Source organism: Camelus ferus, chromosome 11, assembly GCF_009834535.1.
Source record: "Camelus ferus isolate YT-003-E chromosome 11, BCGSAC_Cfer_1.0, whole genome shotgun sequence".
Lineage (NCBI taxonomy): Eukaryota > Metazoa > Chordata > Mammalia > Artiodactyla > Camelidae > Camelus > Camelus ferus.
The window spans coordinates 67,836,994-67,860,201 of record NC_045706.1 but is presented as its reverse complement, the minus strand read 5'-3'; the positions used below and the strand labels follow the sequence as shown (position 1 = coordinate 67,860,201).

The window sequence follows — 23,208 nt, the reverse complement described above, 5'->3', positions numbered from 1 at the left end:
ACCACAGGTAGTTGGTTCTAATAAAAGTAAGAAAAAAAAAAACAAAACCCACCATCACCTCCATCTCACGAACAATTCTGAGGGATCTGGAGCCAGACGAGGGAGCCTGCATGTGGTTCTGCAAGAACTCCATCAGGGCGACATACACAATGGCCACTAAAGCTTTAACAGGAAAAGTCCACAGTCATTGTGCTAAAACCTCTGGATGTCTTTATGCTAGTACGAGAGCTGAAACGGGGTATAAAGGGGGAAAAGTCAAATTAGGGCCAACTCCAAAAGACTCCTTAAATAAATCACAACAGCGATGCTGACTTATCCTTCCTGAAACGCGAACAGTATCATGCCCAAACCCATTTAAACACTTCAAGATGGAGACATTCCAAACCCACACTGGTGCCACTTCATGCCTTTTAGAAAGCCTGCGCAGGACAGCACCCCGGCACCACGGAAGGTGCTGAACCAAAGCCGACCGCGGAAAAGGCAGGGGAGGGGGGAAAACAAGACGATGACTTCGAGGTTGTGCACACCCGCCGCTGAGAACCGCTTTCCAGACCACAGCCGCCTCCTCAAGCATCTGAAGTAATTCACGGCTTCACTATGGGGACGTCAAAGGAAGGCCGCTAGGCGAGCACCCTGGGGTGGGGGTCCGTTCCCGTCCTGAGGTCCCGGGGTCCCTGGGTCCCGGCCTCCGACCCCCGCGCCCCTCCCCCACTGCGTGCGCCATCGAGGGCCGCCCGGGAAGCGCTGCGAGTAACGCCCCCGGCCGAGCGGCCCAACCCCGCCCGAGACCCCCGGCGCCCGGACGACGGGGCAGCACGGCTGCGGTCCGGCCAGGGTCGGTGTCGCTGGTCGGGGCCGGCGCAACGGCCGCATTAGGCGAGGTCAAGCGGGAAGCCGGCGGTCGCGGCCGGCACGCGGGACACGGACACTCACCACACCACGCAGTAGGAGCCCTCGCGGATGAGGCTGCTGGAGCGCGGCCCCACGTCGAACACCTGCCCGCGGACCAGCTTGGGGCCCGCGCCTGCCGCCGTCTCCACTGCTGCCGCCGTGCTGGGCTCAACACTCCGCGGCCGCTGCCCGGCCCACGCCGCTCCTCCCGGAGGGACCGCGCCGCCGCCGCCACCACAGCAGCAGCCTCAGGGGAGCTGCGGGGCGTTGGAACGGCCAGACGCTCGGACCAACTGCCAGCTGCCGCTTCCCTGCCTGACCAACGGGCGGGCCGGTAGGCGGAGGGAGGGGCGCAGCTCAGGAGGGCTCTGGGGCGGGGCCGGGAAGCGCGCGCGCGGATTGGCTCCTGTGGTCTGGGGGCGGGGCTGCGCCTCAGAATGGAGACAGGTTATGTGAACTGCTGTCCACGTAATTTGTTTTCAATTTTTTTTCTATGAGGAATTATTTTGCTGTGAACATTTGTAAGCCAGTTTTTTTGGGATCTAGGTTTTATTTCTCACAGCTGCATACCTGAGATTGTCATGGCTGGGTTATAAGGAAACTCTGTGGGTGGCCTTTTTAGAAACTCCAGGCTGTTTCCAAAGTGGCTGCACCGTTTTACATATTTCCACTAGTAGATTATGAGAGTTCCAATTTACCTCTACATTATAGCCAACACCTGTTATCGTCTATCTTTTTGATGATAGTCATCCTCGTGGTTCTGAAGTGGCATCTCCTTGTGGTTTTGGATTGCGCTTCCCTGATATTGAGCTTCTTTCGTATGATTGTTGGCCATTTGTATATCTTCTTTGGAGCAGTATGTATTAGCAATTATGTATTCTAGATAAAATGCTCTGTTCAGAAATATGATTTGGAAAAAAAAAATTCTCTCATTCTGTGGGTTGTCCATTACTTTCTTGAGAATGTCCTGCCCCAGGGCCTGGCATTAGCTCTTCCCTCTGCGTTGAATCCTCCCTGGACACATACGTGGTGGTCTCCCTCCTTCCTTCAGGTCTCAGCTCAAATGCCTGCTTGTCAGTAAGATCTCCTAGGATCCCTTGTAGTGATCACCCAGTAAGAACAATGATGACAGTCCCATGCATCACCATCCTTTCCACCTCCCTGCCTCATTTCCCTTCAAGCTTTTATTACCATTTCCATGTAAAGTACAGTCTTTTGTGAATTGTCTAATTCTTAACTGAATTGGAATTTCAGAAAGGATTTTTTTAACCAGTTTGTTACTGCTTTATCCCAAATGTAATTCACTTTACATAATGCAGTATGAATGCAAATGAAAGAATGAATTGCATGAGAATCAATAATATATTTCACTTTATTTTAATAAACCTATAACTTTTTCCAAATCTGCATGTGAATGTATATGCCAGCATAGTTCAGTCATTCTTTAGTTGGCTGATATAAAACTAATTTCTTCATTTTTCATGGGAAGTAACCTTTGGCTTTGGAAGATTTAATAGAAAATAATGGAGGAAAAGCTAAAATAAATAAGTAACTACTTAATAAAGACTTAAATGTGGCTACCAGTGGTGTAACTTGAACTGATTGAAGCTTGAGGATGGGTAGTTACTGGGAAGCATCATATTCTGCCACTGTGTCTCCCCTCTGAGTGTGAGGGAGTTTGCATGTCCATGGATGCATGTGTGACCAGTCTGGGAGGTCACAGTTCTGGAAGGCTTGTCAGTATCAGCTTCTGCTCTTTCCTGGCCTGGCCTTGTGTAGATTGACAATCAGGTTCAGTCCTTGGGAGTTTACTGGGAGTGTCTGTCTTTCCCTGGGACACAACTGGGAGAAAGCCACTGGCTCTCCCGTGGACGACAGAACTGGGATGTGGGGGTCACCAAAGGACATTTCCTGCATACTCAAAATTCAGATTATGAAGGAAGAATCATATAAGAATCTGCTCCAGTTATTCATTATACATTGTGCCACAGATCATATTTCTGGTATTTGCGGGCAGGATCCAAGTCTAGCTTGGGTCTCAAATGCCTGTACTTCTTCCCAGGATTTGGCTCTTCCCCCTCAGCTGTACATTTGGCTCTTCCTGGCTGTGTCCTGGTGAGGGTCCTCAGTGAGGACCTTTTCTTATTTTGTATCCTGAAGCAAGAGCCAAGACATTGCAAATTATGGACTGTGTTAATATTTTCTCCAACACCTCCATAGTGTAATGGAAATAAAAGCAAAAATAAGCAAGTGGGACCTAATTAAACTTAAAAGATTATGTACAGCAAATGAATCCAAAAACAAAATGAAAAGACAATGTACAGAATGGGAGAACACATTTGCAAATGATGAGACTGACAAGGGATTAAATTTCAAAATATACAAACAGCACATATAACATGATTTAAAAGAAAACAACCAACCCAATAAAAAATGGGCAGAAAATCTAAATAGACATTTCTCTAGGAAGACAGACAGCTGGCCAACAGGTACATAAAAAGATGCTCAATATCACTGATTATCAGAAATTCAAATCAAAACTACAATGAGATACCACTTCACATCAGTCAGAATGGCCATCCTTAAAAAGTCTACAAAGAATAAATGCTGGGGAGAGTATGGAGAAAAAGGGGACCCTCCTACACTGTTGTGGGTAATGTAAACTGGTGCAGCCAATATGTAGAATAATATGGAAGTTCCCCCAAAAAACTAAAAAGAGAGTTACTGTATGATTGAGCAATTCCACTCCTGGACATATATTTGAGTAAAACCATAACATGAAAAGATGTATGCACCCCAGTGATCCTAGCCGCACTATTTACAATAACCAAGATATGGAAGCAGGATAAATGTCCATGAACAGATGACTAGATAAAGAAGATGTGGTATATAAATACACAATGGAATATGACTCAGCCATTAAAAAATGAGATTACACCTTTTGCAGCAACATGAATAGACCTAGAGATTATTATGTTAAGTGAATTACATCTGACAGAGACAGACAAATGCCATATATCATATATATGTGATATCAAAAAATAATGACAAAAATGAAATTTTTTACAAACTAGAGTTGAACTCACAGACATAGCAAATAAACTATGGTTACCAAATGGGAAAGTGTTGAGGGGAGGGATAAACTGGGAGTTTTCAAAGTTTCAACATTATTAAGACTTAATTCTTGATGGACCTTGCTGTCTTCTATATAAATTTAAAATAAGTGGTTAAGTTTATTAAAAAATCCTGATGCTGTTCAATTTATTAAATTTGTAAATGATATTGAGGACTATAAGTATTATAATAATATTATCCAAGATCTCCGTTATGAAATATCTCCGTTTGCTCAGATCATCTTTTATGTGTTTTTAATAGAGTTTTAGAGTTTCAGACTTCTTTAAAGAAGGTTTGTGTTTTCTTTGCTGAGCTAGTTTCTAGGTACTTCATATGCTTCATTGCTAATGGGAATGGTATTTTATTTTTGTATTATTTCTAGTTATTTTGAGGGTAAAGAAATGTTTTCAGTGTCTTTCAGTTGTAAGAATTATATGATCTCCCTTATAAATATTTTTAAACCTAAAGTTTAGTTAATAATACCTATACTTCATAGTTAAAAGAGTCTAACACTAACTGAGATGTTAGGGATTTCTCCCCACACCAGTGAGCAATTCTCTGTGACACCAGCTGGGTGTTTACAATTCAACTCAATTCAGACAGTGTTTACCTGGAGATCGTGTTGGATCCCGCAGATGAAGGGCTCAGTCCTGCAAGACTGCCCGCTCTCATATACCAATCAAAAGTTGTGACTGAGCAGCTTATAGGTTCCAACAGTCCCCTCCATGGGTTTCATTAATTCTCTAGAGAAGCTCATAGGACTCAGAGAAACATTTTAATCACCAGATTACCATTTTATTATACAATGATATAACTCAGGAATACTTAAATGGAAGAAATGCACAGGGCAAGGTATGGGGAATGGGTGTGGAGCTCCTGTGTGCCACTCTCCCTGAATCTCCACATGTTCACTGACCCAGAAGCTCTCTGAAACTCAACCTTCTGGGTTTTTATGGAGGCTTCATTACACAGTCTTGACTGATGAAATCATTGCCATTGATGATTGAACTCAGTCACCAGCTCTTCTCTCCTCTCCCTGGAGGTCGGGGGTGGGACTGAAATTTCCAACTCTCTAATGACTCGGTTGGTTCTCCTGACCACCAACCCCATCCTTAGATGCTATCTGCAAGTCACCTCATTAACATAAACTCAGGTGTAGCTTGTTATGAATATCAAGACACCTTTTTTACTTCAATCACTTATGAAATTCCAAAGGTTTAGGAGATCTGTTCCAGAAATTGGTCAAAGACCAAACACATATTTCTTACTATAAATCACAATATCACAATAGTCATATAGGATTTTAAAAGCAAAATTTTTATTTGTTTACAGCAAAATAATTAAAACAATCAGAGGAGAAGTTAGTATATACTTTGTAGAATCTTTTGAAATTACTGTGGCTTTCTTTTTGACCTTATGTAGGATCAGTTTTTGTGAATCTGTGCCCTTTTGGGGGAGCTATAATCCTAAAATCCAGAAACATTATTAATATTTTAATTTAGTAGGTTGTGTTTTACACTCAATATTAATAAAAATCTCTAATTATTTAAAATTCTTCAAAAGCGTCATTTAAACAAATGTATATTTAATCTAAATAGAGAAACACTAATTTCTTGGTTTCTGTTACTTACTTCTCTCTGGCTTACCTTCTATATTTTGGGCTGGCTTCTATGTATCTTCTTGTCATCCTTTTCTTCCACCTGACCCTTGTTAACTAAATGCCACTTCCCCTAAGCTTCATGCTTAGTCTATCTTAACATCTATCCTCAGGAACCCTTTCCTTGTGTTTTTATGACTCCAGATTCAAATTTCTGGCTCAGATCTCTCTGTGAATTCCAGATTCAAATTTCCTGTTGCTTTTTAAAATTCTTTGTATGGATATGGGAGGTGATCCAAACTGAACTTCCCTTTTCTCCAAACCCACTGTGCTCCCCTGTTCATTGCCTGCCCTGGTGGGTGGTAATAGCGTCTGCACAATCCTTTACCCAGTCTCTTCTGCCAAAAATCTGGGATGTGTACAACTTAGTAAGTTCCTCACATTTCCTTCTTGTATCCAGCTAGCCAATTTCACTAATTTCCTGTTAAAATTTACCTCCAAAATTAAAACAAAAACAAAAACCTCATCTCCTCCTTTCCAGGTAGATTTTTAACATTCTTCTCAGAATTATTCTATGGCTCTCCATTAACTACCAGGACAAATTTTAAACCTGAGATTTATGTTCAAGCAGAAGATTGAATGTGTTCAGGATGGAGGTGATGGATTTGCTAACAGTTTGTGATTCGATACAGCGTAAGGGAGGCATCCATCCTAGGGTGTCCAGCCTTGGAATGGCTGGTCCCGGGAGGAGTGATTACACTGTTCACTGGAGATGTTCAGAGACTGACTGGAGATGTTCAGAGACTGGCTGGAGATCTACTGAGATGACCACAACCCTGGAGAGGCTGAACTTGACCACTGACTTTCCTTCCAACTGCAAGAGTCGATCTGATGTTTGAGTTCAAATGTTGAGTGGCAACTATGGTCAGTGTGTCTCATTCCTTTTACGAGACTGCTTTAAATGTGTGAAAAACCCTTCACTCAGAGTTATTTTAAAGCTGACATTTATTAGACTTGCTTTTACGGATTTACTTAATAGATTGACATGAAGTTTTTAAAGGCATTTTCCTTTTGACATTTTTATATTGTTTTCTTTGAACTTTGATTTGTTTCATGATCTTAGAAGAAATTACTGGAGAAATCCATAATCTAACATAGGTCCTGAGAGGGGTTGTTGGCCATTGTCACACATGTTCTAGGATATTCCTTGGGCAATTTTATTAGATTCATTAGAGTAAATTTCTCAGCTTGTTCTTGTCATGTTTTATTCCTTGATCAATTGAAGTTTCATAGATTCTTCTTTCTTTTTTATTGTGTTATAGTCAGTTTACAATGTTGTGTCGATTTCTGGTGTACAGCATAATGCTTCAGTCATACATATATATACATATATTTGTTTTCATATTCTTTTTCATTATACATTATTACAAGATATTGAGTATAGTTCCCTGTGATGTACAGAAGAAACTTGTTGTTTATCTATTTTATATACAGTTGAAGTTTCATGGTTTCTTTTCTTTCTCCCCCCAAAAAAGCCTTCATGGATGCCAAAATTGAACTTTAAATTTTTACAAATTTTAGTAGTGACTGTAGTCAGAGCTCCCTCTATCAGGTCACTTTTTGAATGCTCTGTCTCTGTGTGATGTTTTATTGTAATTGATTTTGAACACTTTTTTTGCTACTTTTTCTCCATATTCTTAGTTCAGGTAAAAGAAAAAAATGCAACACATGTGAGTCCTGGTTCTTTAGACAGAGCAGTCACCTTCTTCAAAACTATTATGAAGATACATTATGGGCACTTACTATTAAGGACTAAGAAAACCAGCACATCTGTACCCCATCTGCATTTTGTAAGTTTAAAATATCTAAGTCTTCCTTCTTTCTCTGGAGTTTTGAGCCCGACTGTGGGAGTGTTGCTGTAAGAGTGTCTGGATCAGCACCAGCCATGGGCCCAGTGGGTTCTGAGCCCTGGGAAGCAGGGAGCTTGGCCCCTTGTGCTGAGTCCCTTCCTGAGCTGTGGGTGTCATCTCTGCAGGTGGGGCCCATTTGGGTCCTTGCTCCTCCCATGACCCATCCAGCCATTTGACCACTCACTCGCCTTCTTTTCTTGAGAAATTGCCAGATGTTTATTCTCATAAGAGCCACTCTTCCACTGTAAAACTTGCAGCGCTTTGGATCTGACATTAGACATGTTAATTTCCATGTGATTGTAATTGGCCTTGTCTGTTTATATTATTTATCCAGCATAGGCCATCAGTATATGATGATACATAATATGTGATCTCTCTCTATTCTCTACATCATGAACTTAAGGAATCATCATTAATGTCTAACTCTGGATTTGCTGGTCAACTGCATTTCCTCTTATGATTTAAATTGGTAGATAATATAGGATTTCAAGAGAAATTTATTAAATAGATATGTCTGAGCTATGATATCAGAAAAGATTAACGTCATGAGACTTATTTAATTCATTTTGCATAAGAGATGTGACCTGTAGAAATAAAAACTTATATTGATACCTTTCAAAATATAGCAATTATATTCATCCTTCAACCATTAAAAAATATCCAAAAGGAAAAAATATCCATTATATGTTTCTAGGCTGTTAAAGTATAAATTGAAAACAGACTATTAAAAATTAATGATATTATGGTGCATAAAATAACCCAAAACTCACACCTAACCTTCCTCTGTGTATGAGCTGGGACATGTTACCCAAATATTTGGATCTTGATTTCTTTGCAGGAAAAATTAGAGTATTAAGCCAAATAATCTCTCAGGTTTCTGGCTCTAAAATACTGAAAATTAAGTGGTTGATTATCACTGAGTCATTAATCCTAGTAACAACAAAAAATTGTTAGTATTTGGGTCCAATAAAAACAGAAAAGTTGCATGTATCATCAAGGCTAGTGGGAAAAGAAGTCTCCTGTTGTCTCCAAGAGCAAGTATCAGTATGGAAAGTTTCTCTTCCTGTTTGTTCACTTTATAGTCTCCAGTAGACAGAGAAGGAGCCAGGGACTCTCCCTGCTCTGTGTTACCACTGGTCAGGAGCCCATACTCTGTCTACATCTCTTCTACAAGAGTGTCCTGCCTACTTTGTCCTATTATATTGTCATTAGTTAAGGACAGGGAGCATGTTTTCCTCACGATGATATCCTTTGGTGAACCCAGGAGATTATTCGGCACATGATGACCCCTAAGAACTTGGTTATATCTTGTCTTTGCTATGTCCTGCCCCCCAGTTCCACTAGAGATGTTTAATTAAGATAGTATGTTCTGAATAGAATGCACTTAAAGTATTCCTTATTAAGCTTTGGTCATTGTGACTAGTTGTTAGCCCCTGCAGGGCACAGACCTCATGGTCTCTTTTATATCTTAGTACAGAATGTTGGTCAGAAGTTTTCCCAGAGTTGCCGGCCCACACAGAAGTGGAAGATGCTTAGAATAAAAATTAGGAGAGCAGAGTACGTGCCCAGTTTTGGTGCTGCCAAGTCTATGACATCAGGCAGATTCTAGAATCTTTTCATTCCTCATTTGGTTTCTTTGAAATCATGATGATAAGTTCTTTTTTTTTTTTTTGGTTTGGTTTTTGGGAATTTAGAAATACTCATCTTTTTTATTTAAGTATAGTCAGTTTACAATGTTTATCAATTTCTGGTGTACAGTGTAATGCTTCACTCATATATATACATACATATATTCATTTTCATGTTCTTTTTCACTGTAGGTTACCTTAAGATATTGAATACAGTTCCCTGTGCTATCCAGAAGAAGCTTGTTGTTTATCTATTTTACATGTAGTAGTTAGTATATGCAAATCTCCAACTCCGAATTTATCCCTTCCCACCCCCTTTCCCCTCTGGTAACCATAGGTTTGTTTTCTATGTCTATGAGTCTGTTTCTATTTTATAAATAAGTTAATTTGTGTCTTCTTTTTAAGATTCCACGTATGAGTGATACCATATGGTATTTTTCTTTCTCTTTCTGGCTTACTTCACTTAGAATGACGATCTCCAGGTCCATCCATGCTGCTGCAAATGGTATTATTTTATTATTTTTTTATGACAGAGTAGTATTCTATTGTGTAAATATACTACAACTTCTTTATCCTGTCATCTGTTGATGAACATTTGGATTGTTTCCATGTCTTGGTTATTGTAAATAGTGCTGCTGTGAACATTGGAGTCCATGTGAAATCATGATGATAAACTCTTGCTCTGCTTTACAAAGCTGACAATAGTTGTGGATATGCCTTTTACATTGTATAGTTCTATTCATATAGAAGGCTTCTTGCTTTATATAATGTCACTGCTTCTTTACCCAACAGCACTCCAGTGTAGGGACTGATGATTTTACTTCATTGTGCAAGATCACTGCGTGTGTTGTGATGGTAAATAGTCCTTTCAGATTGTCCCCTGGCTGTTGTTTCTATGTTTATCTAGCCCTGTGATGTTTGCTTACCAGTGCTAGAGGAGTATTTATAGATATAGTCGGCCCTTTGTATCTACAGGTTCTCTGTATCCACCAGTTCAACCAACGGCAGGTCAAAAATTTAAAAAAAAAATCCAGAAAGTTCCAAAAAGCAAAACTTAAATTTGCTGGGTCCAGCAACTATTTACAGAGCATTTGCATTGTATTGGGTATTATAAGTAATCCAGAGATGATTTAAAGTTTAAGGCAGGATGTGTATAGGTAATATGAAAATACTAAGCCATTTGATATAAGGGACTTAGCATCTGCAGATTTTGATATCTGAGGGGGTCCTGGAACAAATCTGCCACAGATGCTGTGGGACAACTGTAGCTTAAGCCTGCAAAGCGATTCCAAGTGCTAAAGCTAATAGTGTGTAAGTGTATGTGGGAGGAGGGAGAGGGAATTAGTGCAGAAATAATTGGAGAGCATTAATGATTAGTAAGTTCCCTGTCATTGGGTGAATATGATTTTATCATTAATTTAATAAAATAGTAAAACAGACAATGAAAACATCTTTTTTTAAACAGAAGTTAAGAATTCTAGCTAGGAAAATCATAAGTATTTACCTTGTTGATATAATTAACATACACTGAATGTAAAAAAAAACACTTAATGGTTGAAGATATTTTAATCTGTGATAACCTTGCTTACATTTTTTCTCTTAGATTGTGGGTACATTCTTATGATTCCATTATTTACTTATGACTTCCATTAAGTTGAGACAAATTTTTATTTATCCAAGTACAGAGCCTTTGAGGAAAAAAAAAAAAGTAATAGATAACATTTACTGGGCACTATGTTAAGCCCATTACAAAAATTATTTAATTTAATTTTAAAAACTGTCATAGGAGGCAGTGAGGATAATTATTCCAGGTATAGGCGAGGAAACTGAGGCTTAAGAGGGGTCGAGTCAGTTGTCTGAGGCCACAGCTGGGGCGGTGGCAGCATCAGGAGGCCCCAAGCAGAGGCTCCACAGCCTAAGCCCCTGGTTGCCTAGGCTGCGCTGCTTTGTCTGGATGGCCTCAAGGAATCTAGTGACAGATGTTTACAGTGGAAAGGGATGGGCAGAAAGGACACCATTCTATAAAAGAAGAGAAAGAACTCCCCTAGAATTCTTCAGCCATCCATTAGGTATGTGATGTATGTGATTAGTAAGACGAGCTTTCCTAGGTAAAGACAGTGTGACCTAGCATTCCTGGGCCTGCATTTCCTAATTTATAAAGTGACAGTTGGAGGCTGGGTTTGAAGAATAGAAAGACTGTCCCTCCCACTGGGTCTTCTGTTATTCGGAGGAAGGGAGGGAGGGGCAGGGAAGGGAGAGCCTGAGAAGCTGCACCCCTCTCCTGCCCACGTACTTGGAGTCGTAGATTCACCAAAAGGTGCTTCCTGGGTGCCTATGGAGTTTATACCAACCTGTTAATGCTGATTTGTATATAGTAAGAGCTCTGTAAGTGTTGATTACATAATGAATGAAAATATGAAGTAAAATGGTTTAAATAGCAGAGCACTTAGAAAAGTTATGCTTATGCATATTCTAGGGCCAATTATTTTCATTTGTTAGTGTGATTGACACATCCAGTCTAGAAACAGGTGCTCTGACCAAGGAGCAGAGTAGAAGGCCCAGGAGTTGGGGGGTCCCCTGAACTGCTTGTCAGTGTGGGGTGGGTGGTGGGGTAGGGAAGGGGGTGCCAGAGGGAACCTGGGGGCCTCTGTTTCCTTGTCACAGCCAGCTAGTTTGTTCAGTTAAGAAGTAAGCTTTGGTTCAGAAGCCTTAGGTCAGCCCATTCTCCCCAGTTGAGATGCAGGACATCTGATGTCTGATAGGGCCAGTGTGTCCCAGTTAAATCCCTGGTCATCAAGTGTCGGAAGCAGAACAGAAGGTCATGTCTCTGTCCACTCTCCCTGCTCTGGTCAAACTATCTTCAGTGGTCAGAATGGGAGATCAGTACAGTCCAGCTAGTGTTCAGGTCCTAGAAACAATGAAAACTTTCCATGTTCTCACCACAGTGGTTTGACTCTTTAATAAGCGAAGTCACGTCTGCTGTTTTTGCAGAATCAGGACCGTGCCTTGCTGAGCTTTGTAATCTTGATTATTTCACATAATATTTGTGACACATTTTCCATGTCCTTAAATCTTTTTAGTAGCATGATTTAAGATATTTATTGTGAAATTTGATCATACATAAAAGTAGAGCTATGATGACGTCCCATGTACCCAGCTTCAGTAATTATCAGCATTATCGATGCCACAATAGCTTCAGTCTCCCTCTGTCCCCCAACCCCCACCCTTCTTTTATGAACTAATTTGAGTTATTAATCTCAAATGCTTAAGAATGCATCTCAAAAATGTACTTTGAATATGCCATAACTTCATTATTATATTGAATGCGTATAGAATTCGTTTAGTGTTACCTGTTAATCAGCACATTCACACAACTCTCTGATACCCGAGATAAGAGGTTAGGTCCAATCTGACATAGGTTTGACCTGTGCTTTTTCCAGAGGGACAGCACGTGTGCTTGATGGGCAGCCCTGTGGACTTTATAACCCGCCCCCATCAAGAGGGTCACCATGTTTGCCTGTGTCAATTGTGTTGACTCTGTGAAGGACTTGTGGGTTTGGAGATGACACTTTGATCTCTTCTTTGCAAACTTTTCAATTGTTCTTTTTTCTAATGGGTTTCCCATCTATTCATTAGGTGAATCATTACAGATTGCAATTTTCTAATATCGTCAGTTTCTTTGCATTTTTTGGCGGGAATTTTTCTGTACTGCGAACTTCTTTAATCACCTAGGTATCTTTTATTACCCTAAAATACAGTTCATACCAGGAAAGGCAGGTTAAATGCTTTATTTATTTCCCTATTAATTCTGTTATCAGTGATGACTGGTGCACTGGTGTTCTCCAGTGATACCTGTTGAGTGTTACTTTTCTTATTCCTTTCCATATATTCAATGTGTTTACATTAATTAAGTTGTTGTTCCTTTTATAACAACATGACTTGATGGCTGTATAGTAGGCCATCATTTATATATATTCTTTTTTTTTTTTAAATTGAACTATAGTCAGTTACAATATCTCAATTTCTGGTGTACAGCCTAATGTCCCAGTCATACACATACATACATATATTCATTTTCATTTAAGGTATTATAAAATACTGAATTGTGCTATACAGAACAAAATTGTTTTTTTTATTGATTTTTATATATAGTAGTTAATATTTGTAAATTTCAAACTCCTAAATTTATCCTTCCATCATATATATACAGCTATCTTTAAAAAAATCTATGTCATTATTGTTGGACATTTCAGTTTCTTTCATTTTTTTCCCTAGTAACTGTCCATTTATTACAGTACCAGGAACTGAGCTAAGCACTTTACATGCATTATCTCATTTAATCTTCACAATAATCCTGTGATGCATCACTTTTTGAATATACCTCTGAATATTTACCTAGGATAGATTTTCCAAAGTTGAATTTTTGGGTCAAGGGGTGAAATTTTTAAGATTATTGATACACACTGCCAGATTGCCCCCTAAAGCTTTCTTTCCTAGTCAGTGCTGATACCCACTTCTGGGTTTTGGGTCCTTGAGTCCAGGTTGAGGGATACTGGGGGAAGAAATCTCACGCTGGTTTGGTGGGTTTTTGAACTCTCATCTTCTTCCCCAGGCCTCCTGCCACTATGCTACAGCCTTGAGGATCTTCATAGAGCTGCCGCATGCCTTCTAAGCACCATGTTGCTTCTGCTGCATGTAGTTGATGCCGTCACAAAAGCTTGCCCAGTTTTAGGGAGAGGAGTATAGACTGAGAGAGACCACAGGAGAGGATATGGGGAGAGTGGGGAGAATGCCATAGGATGAGCCCAGATGCACTCAAATGTTAACATTTAACAGAGAAGCCAGTACATAGGCCTTGAGAGATAGTGGCCAGGGAGGTAGAGAAAACAGAGGGCAGCATCAGGAAGATGCCTGGAAAGTGTTCTTGGAGAGATTAAGAAATTGAGTAAGATAAAGGCGTAAGTGTTTTTGGTACCATGCTGGCTACCAGTTTCTGTTGCTCTGTGGGGGTGGAAGTCAAATTAGACTTGTCAGATGAGAGTGGGCTGGGTCCGGAGTGAGGGGCTCGAGGTAGCAGGTATAGGTAATTCCAGCCAGTCGTCTTCTCTAACTGAGATATAGCTGATTTACAATATTGTGTTAGTTTTAGGTGTATAGCACAGCGATTTGGTATTTTTGCAGGTTGTACTCCATTATAGGTTATGACGAGAAACTGGGCATAACTCCCTGTGCTCTACAGTAAATCCTTGTTGCTTATCTATTTTATTTATAGTAGTCTTGTATCTGTTACCCCCATGCCCCTAATGTGTCCCTCCCCCCACTATGTGGTAAGCACATATTTGTTTTCTATGTCTGTGAGTCTGTTTCTGTTTTGTATACACTCATTTGTATTATTTTTTAGATTCCCCATCTGACTGATATCATATAGTATTTGTGTTTCTCTTTTCTCAATGTCTGACTTATTTCATTATGCATAAATTATTCTCTAGGCTTATCCACATTGCTGCAAATGAATATTTCATTCTTTCTTATGGCTGAGTAATATTCTATCGTGTGTGTGTGTGTGTGTGTGTGTACACATCTTCTTTATCCAGTCAGTCTGACAATGGACATTTAGGCTGTTTCCATGTCTTGGCTGTTGTAAATAGTGTGGCTATGAACATTGGGATGCATGTTACCTTTTAGAATTAGAGTTTCTGTTTTTTTCTGGTTATAAACTCAGGAGAGGAATTTCTGGATCATATAGTGAGTGGTTCTATTTTTAGTTTTTTAAGGAATCTCCATGCTGTTTTTCATTGTGGCTGCACCAGTTTACATTCCCACCTACAGTGTATGAGGGTTCCCTTTTCTCCACATCTTCATCAACATTTATTTGTAGACTTTTTGATGATCTAGCTGGTAGTTTTGATGTAAAGGAAACTAGGAAATGGGACAGTAGCTGGGAGTAGGGAGGGATGTGGGCTCCGGGAGATTTTTCATAAAATTAAGCGCATCTGCTAAAACGGGGTCTCCCTCCACGGGAAGGAGTCGGCCCCAGATGGACCTAAACTCAAGGGAGGAGCTCTCTGCAGGGCGAAGGCGAGTAAGGGGAAAAGGGCGACAGGGTGGTCAGGACGTCCTCTCCGGCAGTGACGACTGAGCAGAAGCGTGAATGAAGTGACAGTGGGTGAGTGGGTCATTCAGGTATTTGGGGGAAGAGTGTTCTGGTGCAGAAGCTCCAAGGTGGGGGAGTCAGGGTGCTGGAGGAGGAGGAGGCCGGCAGGGGAGCCTGGAGTGGGCGGAGCAGGAGGCGCCTGGGCAGCCAGGGATGCTCCTCAGTCAGGGCTTTACTCTGAGGGTGATGGGGAGCCCTGGAGGGTGGGAGTGGCCTTGGATGTTGGTGTGGGTACTGGTATTGGCACTGGAGCGGGTCCCTGCGGGGGGTGGAGGAAGCTCAGGAGGCAGGATTCAAGGTCACAGGTGAGTTATCTTTCTGAGTGTCCGAGACAAGGATGAGAGGAGTCAAGGTGGAAACGAGGGCAGTGAGTCAGGGGGTGAAGGGTTAGTGAAGGGGAGGGGAGGACAAGAAGGCTGTGGATGGCAGGGGGTCTCGCCAGTGGCAAGAGTTTCAAGAGAGCTGATCGGTTTGAAGGAGTCAAACTATTTGAAAGTGCGGGTGGGGATCAGAGATCACCACTGACTTCTGGTCGCTGAGATAGGTGGGGTTTGACATAAAACGTCTCCATCTGAGAGGTCTGTAAGAGGAAGTCTCCAGGGCAGCCAGGCTGTTGTTAATGCGAGGAGGTGGACTTCCCTTCAGAGAGGCTAAGGCAGGAGTTCTCAATCCAGGGCCATTTTGCCACACAGGAGACGTTTGGCATTGTCTGGAGACACATCAGGCTGTTAGAACCAGAGGAGTTGTGGCGGGGCTGCGGGCATCCCGGGAGTCTGGGTCAGGGTGCAGCATGCTGGACCGCCCCCAGCACAGGTGGCCCGGCCCAGGGGGAGCTGTGGCTGAGAAGCTCCCAATGTAGGGGTGTTTGCTCCTCAGGGAACTGAAGCTCTGGGGGTTGCACGCCCCCTCTTCCACTCTGTTCCCTAGCCACTTTTGTTAATTTTTGACTCGATATACAAATATACATTTATTTGCTCCCAAATACGAACACACACACACACACACACACACACACACACACACACACACCCCAGGCAAGATCCTATATCCCTTATTTTCTATCATATACAATGTTGAGTTTCAGAAAAGAACTCACTAGTTCTCTGGCTGTTTTCCGGCCTGCTGTAAGATGTATAATGTGGGTGCACTGTCATGATAATTAATCACTTGAGGATTGAGGGATGTGATTTCCTAGGTGTTTGGGTTCAGTCAGGTTTGCAGGCAAGCTTAATTTCTGTAGGGAAAAAAATCTTTTATTTCTCCTTAGAAAAGTCCTGGGAGACCAACATGTGTTCTCTAGTGACCTGCAGGAGTGGAGAGAACAACTCCTTTGCCCTGCTCTGACGTTCTACATGTCACAGGTAGATTTGGAGTTTAGTTTTGTTTTACAAACAAACATAGGAGGAGGCATGAAAATTGCATGGCTCCTAGACTGTGCAGGACTGAGCACTTACACGTTTGAAATTTCAATGTTGTGACTGATGCACAGACCTGGGCCTGGCTCTGTGCAGCCCCCAGCTAAGAGGACTTTTCACATTTTTTAAGTTGTTAAAAAGAAAACAAAGCAAAACAAAGCCAAAGAAGAATGTGCAACAGAGACCTTACATGACCTGTAAAACCTAAAATATTTACAATTTGACCCTGTACAGAGAAAGTTTGCTGATCATTTCCACTTCCGACCATGGCGCGAATGAATCTTCATCAGAGAATCGTAACATTGTATTCATTTAGAAATCCTAAAAATATGTTTTGATATTTCTTATGTGCAAGTGGCTGGATTTGCAGGATGTGTGCTGGCTGTCAGAGAGGTTGTTTTAGTAAAGGAGGCAGACATTAAATTAATAATTGCACAAATAATTAACTAAAATAATTACACAAAGAAGCTTTGAAGGATGCCATGAGAGTGTGGAAGGGGGTCACTGGAAGCTTTTCTGGATAAGTGACTTTAAGTCTGAGGACTGACTCTGTTGGTGGGAGGGCGGACGGGAGCAGGGCCGGGGCTGAGTGACCCGCGGGTGGCCCTGGACGGGACCGGGGATACGTTGTAGTTCTCCTACCACAGACGGTTAGTGCAGACACCTGCTGACTAACTTCCCAAAGGATGATAAGTCAGAGTGAGTAGCTTCAGAAATGGATGAGGGACTGGACTTGCAGCTCTCAGCTCTGGCTGAGGTTGGAATCAGTTGGTGCCCAGTGAGGTACTGATGCCGGAGTCCCCGTCCCCTTCATTCTGCTCTCAGGTGAGTCTGAGGGACAGCCAGGACCGGGACCGAGAACCGTGGGACAGGTGGGCCCCGGTCCTCAGCCAGTGTCCTGCTCTCCTTGTGCCTCTCTTTTCTTATCTCTTTTAGGGAAATAATAAAAACCTGCTGTGTAGACCTACCCTAGAGTTATGTTTCTGAGGTGCATATAAGAAAATTTTGCAGTTTCTATCATTTTCCTCTTCTGGGTGAATTTTCCTTCTGGCCAGCCCTCTCCCCTACTCGGAGGCTGGTGCCTACCTCCCTGTTACCTTATTCCTCCCCCTCCCCATTGCCACATCCCAGACTGAATGTTAGCCACTGACATTTCTTAGCCCAAATGGTGGCTACTGACTTCTTCCTCAGAGAGCCAGGGGCAGGGATAACACAGAGCAGAAGGGGGGTTTCCAATGAAATCCAGAAGGCCGGGCGCTTCTGCAGGTACAAGAAGAGGTAGGACTCATAACGGGGCCCATCCTTTTTGGGAGTAGGAGTTGTTTTGGAGGATGGGGGAGTGAACCAGAGCTCCCCTGTCCAGTGTGGTGTCCCAGACCTGACTGCAGAGCTCTCTCTGCACAAGTCCGTAGCCTTGGCAACAGTGTTCCACAGGCTGTGTTTGCTGGCCTCTCCTCGGGGGAGTTCTGAGCCAGGGGACATGCCAGTGCTCCCGCCTAATGACCGTGTCTCACCCGCAGGACGAACTCTGTTGGAGAAGCTGTTCAGCCAGCAGGAGAACGGGCCTCCAGAAGAAGCAGAGCAGCTTTGCTCGCGGATCATTGCCATGCGTCTCCTCCTTCCTTTCAGTGACTGCTTCGGGGAACCGTGCGGGCAGAGTGCCCAGTCCAGCTCAGCTCCGTTTGACGTAAGTAGGAGACTCCACAGCACTCACTGGCTCGGAGGCCCACCGCAGTCGGAATAGCAACTGTGCTGTGGGTCGGCCCCAATCAGCCTATAATTTAAAAACCCGTATGTGACGCAGGCCCTCCTCCCCTCTGCCGCTCAGCTGGTTTGTTTCCTTTTTCACTAGGGTTTTCGTCAGTACATTTGCCAAACGCCCTTTTCTTAACAGATGGCCACTCTTGACACTTTGCTAGCCCGATGGTTTTAAGGTGGTTCTGGGCCAGTATTTCTGACTCTGCTGGTCACAGACGTGCCCTCAGAAGCAGCTCCACAGGGCAAGAGCTGTGTTCCCCGTGGACGGGGGGTTTCCCAGGGCCCGGAATGCGATCTCAGTGTATTCATAACTCGTCTGTGTACTGACTGGTGACACGAAGCAGCGCTGTCTGCTTTCTCCCCCGGCTCCCATTCACCAGGAGCGCTAATACTGCCGAACAGTAATTCCAAAGCCATTTCATAATTCATAATGAATAACAGAGCAGCTGGATTATCGTTTTCAGGTCAGAGTATTGCTAACCTTTCTCAGGTATGTGGTATGTGTGTGACATGGGAGGTTGTGATGAGTGTGCATCTAAACCCACGTGTGTAAGAATTATTACATAGGACATTCTCGTGAGGCAACTGGAGGTCTGCGCGGCTCACTCGTGTGGCGCCCGGTGTCTGGGAGGCAGAACGCTGGCTCACCCACGCGGGTTAGTTCCGGTTACTCAGGGCTTCTGACGCCGGTCTCCTCTCCGTGGAGCCGCTGTTGAACGAGACGGGCGATAATGTGCGTTTTGGAAGACAATGAGAATGAGCCCTGGCTGGGATCAGGAAGTGACAGGAAATAATAAAATGTCTGTATGTGTCTGCTTTTCTAATTCCTCTGCTTTATCCGTCGTAACTGCGGTCTCCTTTCGGTATTAGGGACGTAAGTCACATAAAATATTGTGAGATCTTTTTGATACTTCCCGTGTGGAAAGAAGGTTCCTCAGGATGTACTGTGACTTGTGATGCTTTCTTCTTAAGACTGATCGAGTGACCTGTCTTTTCATTTATGACATGGAGTTAATCACTGCTTGGTAGATCTTTTTCTCCTATGAGAAGAATTAACAACTAAGTTTTTTCTCCTCCCTTTTCCTTTTTGAGAGGTGTGTGTTATTATTGAGAGAACCTGTGGAATGTGGTGGGCTGAAAGCTTTATGGAGCTGTGTTCTAGGAGATATATCAGTTTGCAACTAGGAAGTAAAATAAATACGGTACAAAGGCAAACACTAGCCGTGTCTAACAATTGCTTTTTGGGGGGCGGGGGTTTAGATAATTTGGTTTATTTATTTATTTACTTTTGGAGGAGGTACTGGGGATTGAACCCAGGACCCTGTGCATGCTAAGCATGTGCTCTACCATTTGAACTATACCCTCCCCCTAACAATTGCTTTTTGATTAAAACTGTTCCCAAGTTGACTGCATTTTCCTCCCTTAGAGCTCAAACAGTCTCAAGGGAGAGTATAGCTCAAGTGGTAGAGCACATGCTTAGCATGCATGAGGTCCTGTGTTCGATCCCCAGTACCTCCTTTAAAAATAAATAAATAAGCCTAATTACTGCCCCCTCCCCAAAAGTTTAAAAAAAGAACAGAAATAGTCTTATCAGTCAATAAATGTGGACTTGGAATAAGCTGAAAAGAATAGAATAATCCTATTCCTCCATTTTAAAAATCGCTGAATCAAGAAACAGTCTGTTTCTTACCCCCCACCTCACTCCATTCTTGTGTTAGACTAGTGACCCCTCCCACTTGTCATTTTGGAAGGCACCTGGGTGTGACATGGAGAGTGAAAAGCAAAATACATAGTCCCTTAGCGATGGTATGAAGAAATTTCCTCAGAACGGGGAATTCCTTTCCCCAGCTTTGTGACTGCATTTACTCCTTACTTTATTTGTTGGCTCTGTACTTCCTCTCTACCAAATCCAAACCTAATCCAACCTAATCCAAAACAAATATGAAATTAAAGGTGCTCTAGTAACAGATGTTATTCCATACACTTAAATAGCGTTTCAGCACAGAAGTGTGTATTTACGGTTCGCATAGTCAAGAATTTTCTCCAAAGCCCAGCAGAGGTAACAGCACAGGGAGTTATGTGAACTGAGGTGTTAGTGGGGCAGTGGGGAGGCAGGCGCTTTTCTGTAGGGAGAGAACTTTCTGGTAATTAGCCCCTCTGCTGGTTTCCAGAAAATCACTGCTGGGAGAACTTCTAACCAACAGTTCTCTCCAGGACAGTGGCCCTTTGAGACAGAACACCCTGTGGGAAGAGCTCACAACCGGCGCTCTCCCCACCCCAGCTTTGCTCCCTTTCCTGAGAACAAACCTCCCCCTCCCCTCCCCTCCCCTCTTCATCTCTGTCTACACTCCTAATAAGAGCACTAGAGTTTTGATCTGGAGACCTTACTCATGCGGTTTAGCCTACTTCTGTCAACCCTTTTGATTTAGGTCCATGGAATTGTATACATTTTTAGGGCCTAAGATTGTGCTTTAGAAATGCTATAGAAAAGATGAAAGGATTTCACATTTTCTCTCACATTTTGACTAGGTTAAAATCTCAAGAATACTGAAAGGCAAAGAGCTTTGAGTGATAATGTTAATTCACTCACAGATGTTTACTGAATTCATTCAACATGCCAGGCAGTGTTGCAGGCTCCAGAGATACATTACTGAGCAAGAGAAATATGATTTCTGTTCTTCTGAAATTTATATCCTCTTCCCAGTGGGCTGAGACAGGTCGAAAACAAAAACAAAAACAAATGAAAGCATAGGTAATGAACCTCCATCAGATTCTAATAAGCACTATGAAGGAAATAAATTCAAGTACTGTGATCAGTGAATGGGAGTGGGGTGGGGTGAATGTGGAGTGAAGCAAGTCTCACGTGTAATGTGAGGAGCCATGAGGTCAGGTTGGAGGGAAGGTCATTCCAGGAAGCCCCGGGGCAGGTGCACAGGGCTCAGGGAGTGCAGGCAGGCATGACCTAAGCAGAGCATAGCCTGCAGGCCTCTGTAGCTGCTGTTTTGGGAGATGAGGACAGAAAGAAAGGCCTCAGGAGCCAGAACACTTGGGGTCTTGAAAGCTATGGAAGGAAAATGGATTTTTTTTTTCAAGTGGGAGCTTTTGGAAGGCTTTGTGCGGGGTAAGTACATATTTGTTCCATACTGCACGTGGATCTCGTGGCCTGGTCTCTGGGCAGCATTGTGTAGGAGCAGAAGCAGAAGCCAGAACACCAGAGGGACCGATGGCAGGAGTGGAGCGAGATGTGGTGGTGGTGGAGGTGACAGAGGGTCAGTGGGTGTGGGATGAATTCTGGAGGCAGAGCTACTGGTTCTTCTGGTGGGTCTCGAATGGGGGCAATGGAAAAAGGAAATCAAAGATGGCTCCTTGGTTCTGATTTTAAGTGGCTGGGTGGATGGTAGTGCCATTTACTGAGGTAGAGAAGACAAGTCAATTTTAGGAGGAAAATATTATAAGGACAGAAGTATATGGTGTTCTATATTTTCTTGAATAAAATTCTGTTTATTGAGAAAACTAATACCTAGCATATTACCTGACACACATTAGCTTTTGCTTTTTGCTGAGTGGAATGTTCACTTTATTAGCTGATCAAAATTAGGGCCATGACACTTAAAATTATTTCAGCCATCAAAAGGGCTGATAGCCCTTTTTGTAGCCCTGCTTTCAGAGATGAGAAAGATTGCGTTCCTCTAATGGCTGAGTAGCATTGCCCATTATCCTCACATTTGCCTTTTGCTTTGTTGGTTTGTTTTTGTTGTATATACGTTTCAAACAAAATTCTAAGCTAGAGCAGTTCTGAAGACAGTCGGGGAAAACATATGAATCGTGCTCGTGCTTGCAGCCTGGTAGGTCGTACCGCTGGGTTGTGGATCATGGTATTTTTTGTGGTCTGGGGAAAGATTTTTTTCCTTTTGGAACCTGGTCTAGTCATCTCTCTCAAGTGTGGGGAAAAATCTCTCCTGAAATATTTACCGTGGTTTCTAAATCTTTAGAAATAGCAAAACATTCACTATTATGACACATCACGTAATTTGAAGTTTCAGGCCATTGGCTTGCAACCTGTGGACGAGGTATCACCAGTCCTCAGCCTACTGTGGACCTCGGACCCTGGCTCATTGCCTGTTAGGTGTGGATGGAGGTCATTTTGCAAGAATTAGTATGTGGTCCCTTAAGATACTTTTTCTTAGAATGCCTTTATTCATTTTGAGATCCCTTTTTCTGGGTCATATTCATCAGCAGCTGTTTTCAGCAAACCACTAAATTATCTTATATAATTGTTGATTATCCATTAGTGAGCTCTTCTAGGATTTCTTCAATCATTAACTATGTCAGATTTCACTTCAACACTTTACGTCACAAAAAATAAAGCAAGTTTACTTGTAGTAACTTAAGGGGATAAAGAATATGAAAACAAATATATGCATGTTCATATATGACTGAAGCATTATGCTGTATAACAGAAATTGACATATTGTAAACTGACTATACTTCAATAAAAATATATTTAAAAAATTTAAAAGAGCAAGTTTACTTGGCCCAAGCATTTTGGCAGGACTATATGGTTATATCCACTTAATCCGATAGAACTGACCTTAAATATCTTTTTAGTAGAGTATTTCTGGATGCTGGGCTATTTTGAATTTGGCAGATGTGCCAATTTGCTGCATATGTAGTGGTCTGTCTGCATGCTGCCCACATGGGCAGGAGCTCCTTGGTGTGTATGTAAGCGGGCATAGGTTTG

At 42.5% G+C, this 23,208-nt stretch overlaps 1 protein-coding gene across 1 annotated transcript in view; it reads left to right on the top strand.

The window, feature by feature from the left end:
* The first annotated feature begins 960 nt into the window (after positions 1-960).
* Positions 961-23,208, top strand: part of LOC102510861 — a 125,565-nt gene continuing 103,317 nt past the window's right edge. Inside the window, exons 1-2 of the mRNA XM_032490544.1 lie at positions 961-1,225; positions 18,026-18,396. Of these exons, the coding sequence (XP_032346435.1) occupies positions 961-1,225; positions 18,026-18,396 (636 nt within the window). The remainder of the gene's footprint in view (positions 1,226-18,025; positions 18,397-23,208) is intronic.